The sequence below is a fragment of the Etheostoma cragini genome, chromosome 12 (assembly GCF_013103735.1).
Source record: "Etheostoma cragini isolate CJK2018 chromosome 12, CSU_Ecrag_1.0, whole genome shotgun sequence".
Taxonomy (NCBI): Eukaryota; Metazoa; Chordata; class Actinopteri; order Perciformes; family Percidae; genus Etheostoma; species Etheostoma cragini.
The window spans coordinates 3,001,057-3,015,188 of NC_048418.1; the positions used below are offsets into that span (position 1 = coordinate 3,001,057).

At 40.6% G+C, this 14,132-nt stretch overlaps 1 protein-coding gene and 1 long non-coding RNA gene across 2 annotated transcripts in view; one reads left to right on the forward strand and one right to left on the reverse strand.

Annotated features, from left to right (window-relative positions):
• Positions 1–10,765, forward strand: part of LOC117954665 — a 25,637-nt gene extending 14,872 nt beyond the window's left edge. Inside the window, exon 4 of the long non-coding RNA XR_004658856.1 lies at positions 10,507–10,765. This is a non-coding gene — a long non-coding RNA (uncharacterized LOC117954665). The remainder of the gene's footprint in view (positions 1–10,506) is intronic.
• shhb (sonic hedgehog signaling molecule b) lies at positions 2,785–7,485 on the reverse strand. The gene is made up of 3 exons (XM_034888572.1): positions 7,106–7,485; positions 6,095–6,356; positions 2,785–5,264 (listed from the first exon to the last, which is right to left on the reverse strand). The coding sequence occupies exons 1-3, from the start codon at positions 7,409–7,411 to the stop codon at positions 4,579–4,581; spliced, it is 1,254 nt and encodes a 417-aa protein (XP_034744463.1). The 5' UTR covers positions 7,412–7,485; the 3' UTR covers positions 2,785–4,578.
• Positions 10,766–14,132: the final 3,367 nt, after the last annotated feature.

The window sequence follows — 14,132 nt, forward strand, 5'->3', positions numbered from 1 at the left end:
ATATATATAGCCAAGACATTGTTACTGTAAATGGGGTAGCGTGAGGTCCTGGTCGTTTAAATGACCAACTCTTAATAATTCTTACTTCTTCTGATTTTATTTATTTTTATTTCCTGTTCTTACTTTTCTGTCTTCATGCTGCTGCAACACCTGAATTTCCACCCAATATTAATCCAGGCTTTTCTTATTTGTCGTGTTCCTGTTCAACATTTCAGTTGTTAAAAAAATCCTGATGAAATGTAAAGAACCGGTTAAATTATAAATACGTTTTATAGTAATCCATAACAGACAGGCTGTTTGTAAAAAATAAAGCACAAGTCAAGGTTTGGTCTTTAGCTTTGTGTCATTGTACTTTATGTATGTGTGCGCGTGTGTGTGTGTGTTACAGTACGTGTGTGTATAGTCATGGGCTGCTCATGAAACCCGTGGGGGATCAAAGGAATAAAAAAATGGCAGGCCATATGCAGCTTTTCAAGGTCACAGACACACACACACACACACACGCGCGCGCACACACACACACACACACACACACACATACACACGGTCCACATGCTGCCTTGACCACAGGTTTTCTTTGCTAATAAGGTCCAACAAACAAAGTACTGAAGTAACCTTTAAGGAGACCAAGCCAACCATAGCTTTTTCTTATGAATGACTCATCTTTTATATTACAGTAACAAAGACATTCTCAAATTGTAGATATAGTGGTCATATAGTGGTTACAGTTCTGTCCACCATAGTGTCTTCAGATTGTTTTCTAGATGTTTTTTTTAACCTCTTTTGATCAGTAGTTATCGCGAAAGCAAGCAAGGAAGTGAGTTGACGAAGTATAAGAGTGCCAAATTCTGCATAAAGAGTCAGGTTGGGGCGATGAATAGTCAGGGTGGGAATCACCAGAGGCCTCACAATGCAATGGTAGGTTAGAACCTTTATCTGCTAAAGAGCATGGCTTTAACATGGTCAGGTACTTCTTAACTTCTTTTTCTTTACCTTCTTTATTTTATCCTCAACATTGTTCTTCCTATATGTAAACTATTCATACAGCGCTCTGCATCCCGAGGCCGTTGCAAACCTCAAAAGGCAGATTCCTTTATATTGCTGCTTTTAAAGGTCAAAAACAAATGCTATATATAATAAAAATGTATATACTGTATGTATATATTCAACACGTAACACCATCATAAAGCTCCTTCTTTAAAAAGAAATCCTGGTGGTACTACAGAGTAAGAGTGGGGAAGGAGGGAGCTAGAGTGAGGGAAGGGAGCCAAATAAAGATGAGGAGAGTGGACAGAGGAAAGTCATTCAAGGAGAGGAGCTTTGGGGGTCATGGGAGGATGGAGAGTGCTGAGTTGGGATCTGGCCCGTCTGTGTTGTTCTGTGTCACTTGAAGGTCTTTTTCCATCAGCTGCCAGCGTCCTGTAGAGAGAAACCTGCTGATGGCGGGAAGATCCTCTCAGCTGGGTCAAAGTTACCTCCACATGTTCATCCAAGGCCTGTTAAGGACTGGGAGGGGCGCTGACAGCTGATACCATCACAAAGCAATTTAGTGTGAAAACGGAGCTCTTTAGCAACCACCGTGCTGTTAGAACGCAGGTCGGATTATTAGACTGGAGGTTACGGATTAGAGGGCCTGTCAAATACAATGTGACAAGCCACTCTGGTCAAACATTGTGAAATAGTACGAACTGTAACATGCTGATTTCTATCGCTGCAAATCCAGCCTATTGTCACAGCCACTAACTTCACTTTGTGATAAAAAACACAATATTGCAAAAAAAATGCTTTTTTTGATTTTTTTGTTCTGTTCAGTTAACGTGTATAGCTAGCTAAACATTAAGACTAAAGAAGAACGTCCACTTGTATAAGCTGCTAGAATGGATGCAGGCTATCTTTCATTAAAGATGTGTGCATATAGCTAGGAAAAGTAATGCATAGGAATTAATGTGTATTCCACATATTTATAACTGTATGCAGCACGGGTAGGGAGGATGAGGATGATGGGGAAATGCATGCCACCTGGAAGATAACACTTGCCAAGATGAATCCATAGCCTATGATTATCAAAAGTAAACATCGTCATCTAGTGGTTGTTACAACACACTACAAGGGGCTAAGGACTGCTGTGGATCAGAGATTTTACAGATACAGGAGCGCTGAAGGCAGGGGGAAGACCTGTGGCCAAGATGGGTTACTCAGTGAGAGTTATTAACAGGTAATAACAGAAAGTCAGATATTTATCTTTGGCCTCTGATTTGGCAGTTGTGGGGCAGGGGCGATTCCAGGAATTATTTTGAGTGGGATGGCACAGGGGGGATCAATAGTCAGTCAAGGGTTGGCCTGGGGGGATTTTTATCAGACTACAGAATAGAATATATACATAATGTAATTCTGCTAAATAAAACATCACATTCAATACACATTATCTATTGGCTCAGTCCGACACTTTCTTAAAAAACAATTCCAGTGCTGGTTCCATGGCATCAGAATTTTGGATAGTCGGCATGAAAACATTATGAGGCAATGTGACAAGGACTGGGAGGATTGGCAGAACAGGCAGCCAGGGGACCGAACTCACAATGGATATCACAGCTGTCAGACTGACAGCACTCTAGCCCAATGGAAGGGGGCACCATGGGGGGCCAATCTTATTTCAAGGGGACCAGGTGCCACCCCGGGCGAACCGTGGGCTGTCTGCCCGCAGGGCTTTAGTACCTAAAGGAAGCAATGATTGCTTGAGGCCACTTATTAGTAAGAGGTCAACAAATATGACATGTATGAATATGATGTATAAAAAATATAATGTATTCATTCCAACATATCCGTCCATCCATGCAAATATAATTGGCTGTAACAGTCAGCTATAACAATCACATTAACTCTGCATTCATAAATACATGATTCATATAATACTACATCATTCAGCATGGTTCTTAAACACACTTTAACAAATTTAACATTTTCATATAGCACATAGATCATTAACAACCATTCTGTCCGTAACACAGGACACAAACACATACATATACACATATACATACATACATATTTAGAACCATCTCACATGTATGTGTGAGAGAGAGTGAGTGTGTGTGTGTGTGTGTGTGTGTGTGTTTAGCCTAGCTTAGCATAAAGACAGGAAGCAAAGAAACTGCTAGCATGCCATTTTGTTACTTCAAACGTGTTTTAGACCCCATTTAGATGGCTTTGTGTTTTAACTGACCTACCTTTTACACACAATCAAGTTTACTTGAAATTTCTTTAAAGCTATAGTGTAATGGCAACAAAACTGTTGGCGCGTCCACATGATACAAGCCTTCCGTGATCGCCCACAGGCCCCACCCCTCCTCCACGCAGTTGCTAGTAGCAAAGGAGACATTTTCTGAACATAGTTATGCTAACAAATACGAAGAGTTGCGTGGAGCTGTAACGGACGTTCAAGAATATCAAAACGTTACACACTACAGCTTTAAGCAACATTACTTTAACTTACTTACTCTTTCCGTCAGCGACAGACTTGAAAAAACTGCTTCAACACTTCCAAATCAAATTGTTAAATTTCATATTGATGTAACTGTTATCAAATAATTGAATTTGATTAATGTAAACTATATCTAATTATTTGGATTGTTAATCCAAACTCAACTATGGCCGCTAAATCAATGACCTCACGGTGCTCTGTAACCAGCTCACAGTAACTTAACTGTCATGCGAGCAGTCATCCCATGACTGGACTGCGGTTGCTGTAATTTCGTAGTACATCCTATGAAATGCGGTGCAATAGTTTTCATACGTTATCATACAAACTCGTACATAGGAGGCGTGTAAAGAGTGATACATCTTTGTCAACGAGGGCAAAGTTGTTTGGTCTTAGCACACACACTCTGTCACGTTTAATCTACAGTCTATACTTTGGAACGTTTTTTTTTTACTCTCTTAATGTTAATCTACAGTCTTGCAAGGCTTCACATATCTATATCTCAGCTTTGTGGGCAGGGCATGGACTTCATTTTATTGGTCACCAGCCAACATGGCTAGTAGATTTTTAAAGTTACCAACCAGATTTTCCAGAAGCCAGGTTTATGAATATAAGAGCCACCTACGACCTGACCATTTAGAATTCAAATGTCCTCGTATTCTTCTCCTTTCCTTCTCTTTCATCCGTATTGTCCCCGTGTCTACAGAAGTCCTATTTTGCCCTTCTGGTTTCTTTTCTTTTTCCTAATTAACTTTTCTACTTGAATTCAGCTCCTCTGGTTTGTTTCGCACCGTGCCATTAGTCTTCTCCGTTTCAGCGTAGCTCGTAATTGATACCGCACACGTTAGGCACGTATCCAACGGTTAAATGTAGGATTAGTTCAACAAGCAGTGTTGCAAGATAAAGATTACGTTTCCAAGACACACACACAACCACCCACATTTCTTAGCGGAAAACCGATCTGGCAACACTTACATGTCGCATCGTTTCTGCAGCCTGCTGAATCCAACAGACGTTTTACTTCATTCATCACCAGCCAAATTGGCTAGAAACTTTACAATTCATTTCTACCCGCATTTGGCAGGTTGGCAGGTGTCAATTTAAAGCCCTGTTTGTGGGTAAAAAGAGCTGCTGTCCAGAACCCAGCTTCCCACATGGTAGAGGAGCTCTGGGTACCAGTGGACACCCTCTGTTTGGTACACACTGCTGAGTTCTTTCACCATCCCGACCAGGGACAAGAATGAGCGCCACAGTCGGACTGGCACAAAAACCCAGTGTGCAAGGTCATGGTCCTCAACTACCGCATAGCAAGATGCCAAAACCCAGTCAACTATGATGGTTCCGTGAGATGTTACGGGTGCATAAGACCCTCGATATTTCTCCACATGAATTCTTGTCACTCTTGCAGGGATGAGATGGTCTGTACTGTCTTTCCCAACAACAAGAAGCCACTGTCCTACTTTGACATTACTGGAGAACATGGCCCTAATGTTGCGGCTGTTGGTGCTGTTGTTGTTGTTGCTCACAACAAAGACCAGGTGAGCTGCCGTCAGTGTGAGTCTGCAGCGTGGCTCTTCAGTCTCCAGGACGTGGAAATCTCTCATAATCTGCCTGTCCTGGTCCATGAACATAAGAAAGTCACTAGGAACAAGATTTCCTTGTTGGTCTGCAGCCAGCACCTTGTCCCCCACCTGGAGCTCCTTCAATGGTTTAGTCCTTCCATCTGACAAGATCACGATGGACGAACCAGGGAAGCAACCTCCAGACTTAGCTGCCACCGAGTTTTCTGCAAGAGTGGCAACAGCAACAAACTAGAGTTGATGAATACGTTTGGCAGGAACTATAAACATGTTGAAATAATGACTGGGTTACCATAAATGCTGAGCTAAAAACCTAAAACAACCTTGTGCAAAGGGTTGTCCAACCATTTTATTGAGCAAAAGTGCTTGCTCATATGTGTACTACATGGACACACTCAGAGGGGCGAAAATATTGTCCTCATGGAGAGCAGAGGGACACCTGTGTTGTGCAAATTAGAGATGTTCCGATACAGTTTTGTCCTTTCCGGTGCTGATACCTGAATGAGCAATACGGAGTCCTAATCCAATACCTATGCGTTAAACCATTGTATATGTGTATATATTTTACTACATTTTAAAGCTGTATACCGTTAACCTTTTGTGATCTGATTTATATTATTGCCGTAGGGCCTGGTACAAGTTAAAGCCTAAACATAAAACATATTAGTAGGGTTTACAGCAACCCCTGAGTAACTGCTTTTTTCCTCTCGAGGCACCACCAACACAGCTGACAGATCAGGCTTGTCAACACACAAGCTAGAAAGAGACCACGCCGAAATATTCACTCTGACATTCTGGTTCCACTTCGGATGCTGTCAAGCGAGATCTCTGGACATAATCAGTCCTTCAATAACCAATCAGCTTTCATTAACAGAATGCTAGTGTGGTATAGACAACAACGACTCAACCTGTAAGAAATTGAAAGGACATAAGCACTCGTTCATTCAACTGTTGACTTACATTCCCTTCAAATATACTTGTAAGTCATGCTAATGGGACTGTGCGTATAGGGTTATATGTTATTTGGTCTACTCACCTGCTTTTACAGAGCAGTGGATGTGGGCTTTGGACTCGTAGTAGACCCAGTCGAAGCCCGCCTCCACAGCCAGCCTGGACAGCATGCCATACTTGCTCTTGTCCCGGTCTGAGGTGGTGATGTCCACCGCTCTGCCCTCATAGTGCAGAGACTCCTCCGAATGATGACCATCCTCATCCCAGCCCTCTGTGACTCGAAGTTTAACCCCGGGCCACTGATTCACGACTGAAATAGCCAAAGAGTTCAGTTTGTCCCTACACCTCTGAAAAGGGAAGAGACATGTCATGTTCAGATCATCAACATCCCAGATCTCATCTAACTTGGTGACAAGTTTTAATAAAGTTTAATGATCCATCAACTCTTTCCCTGTAAACATAGGCTATCATTACTTTGGTACCATGCTGATTTGTAAGCATAATATTTGGTCATGGCTTTGATGTGGGCATTTTGGCTACATCTTCTTTTTGAATGTTGGCACCCATGATAATGCACAGCCACAGTTCACCACTCCATGGATGGGACTAACATTCACACTCAAAGACAATGTAGAGATGGCAGTTCCCTGAAAAAACGAGTTTTCTCAGTTTTTCTCTCTCTCTCTGGATCAGTGTTAATTAGATGGTTGTATTTAGGGTATTTGGGGTGAAACCATATCCATCTTTTATCTTTTCTGTCACATGTAAAGACAAGATTAGCTAAGTTTACTTAAACCTGAATGTTGTCTCTAAAATGTCATGACGACACAACAAAGCTGAGCAATCTGCCGATTTGGACATAGCTTCAAGGCACCTGTAAATTCACATTACGCACACACAGAAAGAGACAAACACCCGCACGCACGCTCTTCTAATGTAAAGTCTAGACGCGCTGTAGCCCAGACATCACGGCTCACCGGCCAGAGGGAGAGCGATGCGCTCTGTGCCGCTTCACATCCATTCATTATTCCAAGGCGACAAAACAAATGCAATCAAAATGCAAACCGACTGAAACATGTAGACCATTGTAACTTACTTGTGTCATGAGCCGGTCGGCGTCGGTGTTTTCCTCATCCTTAAAAATAATATTGGGGTTGTAGCTGGGAGCCAGGTCCTTGAACCTGTCCGAGTTGCGGCTGATCTTGCCTTCGTACTTGCCGCTGGCCCCCAGGGTTTTCTCTGCCACGTTGGGGATGAATTGTTTCAGTGCAAGCGGAGTCAGCGTCTTGGGGTGCCTCCGCTTCCCGTGTCCCCTGCCTGGTCCGCAGCCCGAGCCCACGGACGCCAGCAGCAGGCAGAGGGCCACTGACAGCGTCCCTCTCATCAGGACCATGTCTGGCATCAGACTAGCTCTCCCTCTTCCAATGGAGCAGCGCAGGTGTCAGAACTACTACACTGTAGATCCGTCTGACTGACTGACTGTCCATCTCTCTCTCTCTCTCTCTCTCTCTGACACACACACACACGCACACACACACACACACACACACAGTTTATTCAAGTAACTTTTTATAAAATTATTAAGTATTATTATTTAATGTGATCTTGACTGAATACTTTTAGCGTACTGTATGTGCCTGCCTGACATTATGTGCCTGCAAGGAAAACAAATAGTCCCACAAATGTGTTTATTCCTTCAGATAAGGCTACTAAACACAAGTCGTTGATGTTGTCTCTGGCAAGATTGCTGTTGTTCGTTATGTATTTCTTTGTTATTTACTTGGATTAGATAGACTGTAATAAGGATTTGTCCCTTTGGGATTAGTCAAGTATTCAGCATCTGTTTTAATATTAAGTAGTCTGCTACTAATATAATAAGTAGAACATATCTCCAGTTGGAAACATGTTCATGTTTTCCAGTGAGTTGAAGTGAAAAAAGAAAACAGGCTACAAGAACGTCTCCCAGTAGACTAATGCTGTTCTCAGAGGTATTTGAAGGAGATTTCACCTGACTACAGCCATATTCACTTAATGTTGAATCTGTAAAGTAACGAGTTACTCCCGTGGACAGACAAATATCAAAGCTGGTCCTGAATATATATCCTTATCCCACGAGGTCTTGGGGAGAGAGTACGATCTGCAATCATCAGCGGTGGAAGAAGTATTCAGATCCTTTGCTTAAACAAAAGTACTAATATCACACTGGAGAAATACTCTGTTACAAGTAGAAGTCCTGCATGGAAACTGGAAACGATCAAGTGTTTAATCGGCTTATCATTTCAGCTGTATGTAGGCCTATATATTGTTGGGTAGTTACATTTATAATAAAACATTTGAATTAACCAAATGCTTTTTATATGCACAAATCTTAATTTGTAAAGACAGTAACTTAAGCTGTCAGAGGAATGTAGTGGAGTAAACTTGTGTTTCTCTCTGAAATGTAGCAGAGTGGGAGAAAGTGGCATGAAAAGAAAAGACTCAAGTAAAGTACAAGTACCTCAAATGTGTACTTAAGTGATTGAGTACATGTACTTAGTTACAATCCACACAAACCAGCTAAAGACATTATTTAGCTGGTTTAAGACATGCTTTACATTACAAATTGAATACATAGAATGTTTAAAACAGCATTTTCACATCATGACAGCGAGCCCCTTGAACTGCTTCTTCACTTTTTATTTTCACGAGAAGTCATCTTGCCAAACGTTGACTCATCCAGCGGACTCGGGGCTTAATCAGCATTCCACTTCACAAAAGCTACCCAGACGTATCTAACCCCGTGTTGTATTACCGTCGACCGTGCAACTTTGTTTTTCTGGGTCAAAATGTAAACATTTTAACATTTAACTTTTAGAACATTCATTTTATTGACACTTTTTTGAATGTTTTTAATCACTTTTTTCCACATTACATGTCACTCTATGCGTTTTACCCCCACATCCTTTTACATAAAAAAGGGAGAAAAAAAATCCTCATGTTTATTTAATAAAACACTTTCATCATTTAAAATAATGTAATGAAATATAATGTATCCTTTAATTGTCCACAAGGGGAAATTACAACATACACTCTGTTGTAATAACACACACAGGCCTGAATTACACACACATGCTCAGTACCTATACATGCACTTAATGGAGAGATGTCAAAGTGGGGGGGGGGGGTTGTACATGGAACGCCACCCCAAGTGGTTGGGGGTTCTGTGCCTTGCTCAAGAGCACCTTGGCAGTGCACAGTGCACTTCTCCAGCTACCAGTCCACAACCATATTTTGGTCCGTATGTGGACTTGAACCAGCGACCCTCCAGTTCCCGACCCAACCCGACTCCCTACGGACCGAGCTACTGCCATCCACAGATTTATACTATAGAAACCTTTTGAAAACAGGTTACATTTGACCCGAGGACAACAGGGGGGCTAATTATGTGATTAAGTATTTCAATAAAAAAACCTGAAAGACATTTTTTCTTTCAATCAACATTTGTCCTTTTCCTTCCTTCAAAACAATCAATAAATGCTTCTATCAGGCCTCCACTTTCTGAAGAACAGTACCATTGGCTGGTGTCTCTCTGCTGCTGTATTAAACTGCAATCTAAATCAATTAACAAACTAACTAACTAACTAACGAGTACAGAGGCCCTAGGCACGAATTGTAAAAATGTTGGAATTAGCATTTCTTACAATCCTGATCCTCAAACTATGTTAAGAGTCTTACGTTGGGAATCAGGCTGGTCGGTGTTTTTAAGTACCAACAGTCACTTTGGGGCCCTCACTCTGTACGGATACGCTGAAACACATGGGACAAAGGTCACTCTGGCCACCATTGTGGTCTTTTGCTTTATTAGTATTTTCATTTTTCATTTCATATATTTATTAAACAGGAAAGTTAGAAAAAGTAACATTACATTACAATATAAAAACGGGCCTGACTCAGTTTAAAAACTGGTTTTCAGCAGGTTCCTGTTCCGCAGAAACATAAAACAGGGGTACAGCACGTCAGGACAGACCTTGATACAAGACATCAATATAGAAAAATAAATTTAGAGTATAAATGTACCGGAAGGGTTTTCCCACATTAACATTTTTAAAGGTAACTTTTGTGTATTAATGTTTTTATTACTGGGCACCACATTAATTGATTCTTTTTCTTCTAAGTTGTTGTTACCATATTATGGTGGTAAGTATGGTTCATTTTTATTCTATAGAAGACAAAATCTAACCGTGATAAAACATATAGTTCTCTACTAAAGACTAGATTTCATTACTTACAGTCCAGTCTGGCCTAGTCTTACCCTGCATGAGTCAAGGAAGAGTAAGAAGGTTTTCATTTCCTGGGCATTCACTACAGAAATCAAGTGTGTGTTTAGCACTATAAAGTTGATCCGTTATTTGAATCATCGAAAGGTTAAAAATGATTTGTATGACATTTATGTTCAGGCAAACTTAGCTGCCCTTGTCTTCACTTGAGACAGACAAGTTAAAGATGGATGTGACTTAGCCCAGTGGTGTCGTCTAGGTGATACGCAGGTATACGCAGTATACCCTCTAAGAAAGCCCCAGGATTTCCATGTACTCATTTATAAATGCCCAATGAAACGCAACAACTTACTTTCATTATAGTTTTGATAAATGTTGAAATGTCATCTGTGTTTTAGTGTTTTTTCCTTCACAAAAGGCTAAATAAAAGTATTTCCACCAGAAATTGGTGCATAACAGTGTATCCGAATGAAGTCGTTGATGCTCAAAACTTCCCTGGGGGAGGACGGAAAAGACTTTCTTATTTTGTCCCCAAGACAAACCTTTGTAAATACACCTTTTAAAACCTACAACCAACAACAAGGAAGAGAGGGAGGGGAAGATTCTGGGTGAGTCATTTTAACACAGCACAAATCCCTAATATGAAAATACATACTCGGACGCCCAGATGGCTCAGTGGTGGAGCGGGCGCCCATAGAGGTTTACTCGTCGACGCAGCAGGCCCGGGTTCCACTCCGTCATGCAGCCCCTGCATGTCATTCCCCCTTCTCTCTCCCCTTTCATATCTTCAGCTGTCCTGTATAAATAAAGCCCTAGAAATTGCCAAAGAATTATATTTAAAAAGAAAATACATACTCTCATCCAGGCAAGTTAGTTTTATTCTCACGTCAAACACGACCCAAACAAGACATCGGCTAGATTAACCTTCAGCAGCCGAGTTTTGTTATAAAACGAGTCCGGGTTAGCGTTAGCAGTCTGAAACAGTAATGTTAACAAAAGGGCATTATTTACACGTTGTTCAGCCAATGAATGCAACCCAAACCAAAAAAAACTAAAATGCTGCTGGTCTGAGACAGGACACAAACGTGTTAGAACACTATTTACGTGGAGTGTAAATTTAACCTGCAGGGATCAGAAGGACCTGCTGTGCAATGGGGGGGGGGGGGGGGGGGGGGGGGGGGGGGGGGGGGGGGGGGGGGGGGGGGGGAGACAACAACAAGGAAACTGCTTAACATTTCTGACCTGCTAATAAGGGTTGGGGACAGTGTGGAATTTTGTACTTCTCCATGGATGAAGGCGTCTCAAAACACATTCAGATAGTATTCAGACCGCCTGCCTGGAATTCTCTTTTGCGATGCAATTGTGCTTCGTGCATATTATTCATCTTTTAAGTGAAAACAATGATAGGTTCATAGTGAGTGTGAACGTGGTTACGTGATCACATCCTTTCTATATCTGTTCCTGTTTATTTTATTAACTTCCACCCTCACCCATATTCCATTTGGTATTAACCTGCGATCTACAGTACATCTGGACATGTTGTATGGATGTGAACCTTCACATTTACCTGGTATTAATTGTCCTTGAAGCTATGGTTTCATATGGGCAACAAAAGATGAATGTCGCCTCTCAGTTGAATTCTTACACACTACACGACACTGATAATATCATTTTAGCAACAGTGGAAATAACATGTTTGAAACTTGTTTGATGTCTCACTAGGGCTGGGTGATATGGAGAAAATCAAACATCACAATATTGTTGACCAAATACCTCGATATCATATCGCAATAATATTGTAGTGTTGACTATTGGTGCTTTCACGAAAAATTTACACAATGAGATTTTTTCACAAGTATCATCATCATCATCATCATCATCATCAGTAATGTAGATATAACGACTAAGTGGGTAAAGGCAAATAATGGACAGCTATAACAGTCTGGTAAGTTCAGGAAATGACATCATTTTACTGTAATGCAGTAAAACACTTATGCCATTTTACAATATCCAAAATCTAAGCTGATATCTAGTCTCAAGATAGATATAATATTGACACATTGACCAGCTCTATGTTTCACACTAAATTGACTAAATGGAGTAGCAGTGTCTGAGGGAGCTCTTGATTCAATGTTTCCTCTCTTGGTTGGTGAATGAGGTTAAAGAGTCTAATCGGCCAGACACACAGGAAGACCAGTTGAACATTACTTTTTTTTTTTATTACTTTGGGAATAACACACCGGAGCACAATTGTAGTAGCAGGCCTACCTTAATTAAAGGCCATTAGTGAAAATGGGGGGAGTTGTCAGTTACGCAAACACAGACACTGCACTGACCACAGATCAGTGTTAGTAATATTAAATGTGATAAGACAGGTAAAGGCCTCAACTTTGGGAGTAAATGCAGAACAACCATCCTGGGACATTCCGCCTGACTATTTCAGTTTCCGCTTATACTATAACCTGAACAATATTACAACAGTTTATGGTTATGCAAATGCCAATCCAAGATTATGCTATTATTTAGAAAAGCTACTTAAACCAGAGGCAAAAGCTCAGGTTTGCTGAGCATGATTTACACAAAGAAACAGTAGTTTCTGTCTTTTCACGACATTATTGGTGTATTCGAGAGTATTTAGACAAACAGCACTAGTTGGAATGAAATTAGTCATGCACACTTTGTGTTGTGTCACAAGCCAAACTTTTACCCAATCAGTACTTAATTGACTAATGATAACAGCACAAAGCTGCTGGATGTCAACATAACTTAATATGATAAACTGTAAGCACTGGCCGCTGTTCTGATGTCCGTGATCTTAGAGTAGGGGAGTTCAGGTCTCCTGAACAGTCCCTCACCCAGGCCTAGTGGGAACAACATGAGGCTCTAACACTCGACTGGCAAAAGAGGATTTTGTGGGAAATGTCTACGGGAATTAGTTGCAAATCTAGCCACTAATGACGTTTCTTTCTAATTCCTAATCTTTCCGCCACCATTCAAAAGGATCAGGGCAGCACAAATAGCTGGAACCTCATCACCTCTCACATCAACATCAGCTACAACAACTCAACAACAAACATCGCACTGACTGGTCTGCTTAATTAAAATATCCCTGTCCATTTTAGATATACAATATTATTAATAAACTGACATTTTGGAGTGTTGTCCTACCTAGAGTCTGACAAGATCTGTGTCATCTCCGAGTGCCGACATGAATGAATGAATGGTTTATTTCGAACAACATATATAAAAAAAATTAAAAAATTACACAAAAGTAGTATATGAAAAAAGAAGTAAATAAATACTCTTGTCCGAAAAGGGGGAGGAGGAAGCAAAATGTTTTATGGGTCTTACCTTTTTTGAAATGGTCATACCTTTACATCCTTAAATCACAAAAGAAAATATTATAAAAGTATTTACAATCTATTGTTTCTCAATATTCAATCATACAACTCCACAACAGAAAACATTGTCAAAATCCAAAAAACATTTGCCGATTAATAAGTCGGTTAAGTTACTATTCCATCAATTCCTTAATTAAATAATGTATTTATGTACCAGCCTTAAACTACCGTCTATCTATATTTGTCAAGCACAATTCAATTGTAAATAGAGCTTATTTTTTCCCAGGATGACAGCTAAGCAATCAATATAAAAAAAGGAGCTTTTTTCATGTTAGATATTCCTCCCTACTTACCATGCAGTGCACTAGATTCATTCTCCCAATGCATTATTCATAAAACATATTGAACATGTTTAAAATCTTTGATTTAAAATCGGTGTCCTGGACCTCCGGAGCAGATCGGAGGATGTAAAAAAAACACTCAAAACCTACATCACACCACAAGAAAATCTGGCGAGATAATCTTT

Excerpts from the sequence above, each read along its gene's own strand:
- shhb (XM_034888572.1), bottom strand. The coding sequence starts at position 7,411 with ATGCCAGACATGGTCCTGATGAGAGGGACGCTGTCAGTGGCCCTCTGC. Across the intron at positions 6,357-7,105 it reads CCGACCGGCTCATGACACAA|AGGTGTAGGGACAAACTGAA; the intron begins GTAAGTTACAAT and ends TTCCCTTTTCAG. Across the intron at positions 5,265-6,094 it reads CCACTGCTCTGTAAAAGCAG|AAAACTCGGTGGCAGCTAAG; the intron begins GTGAGTAGACCA and ends CCACTCTTGCAG.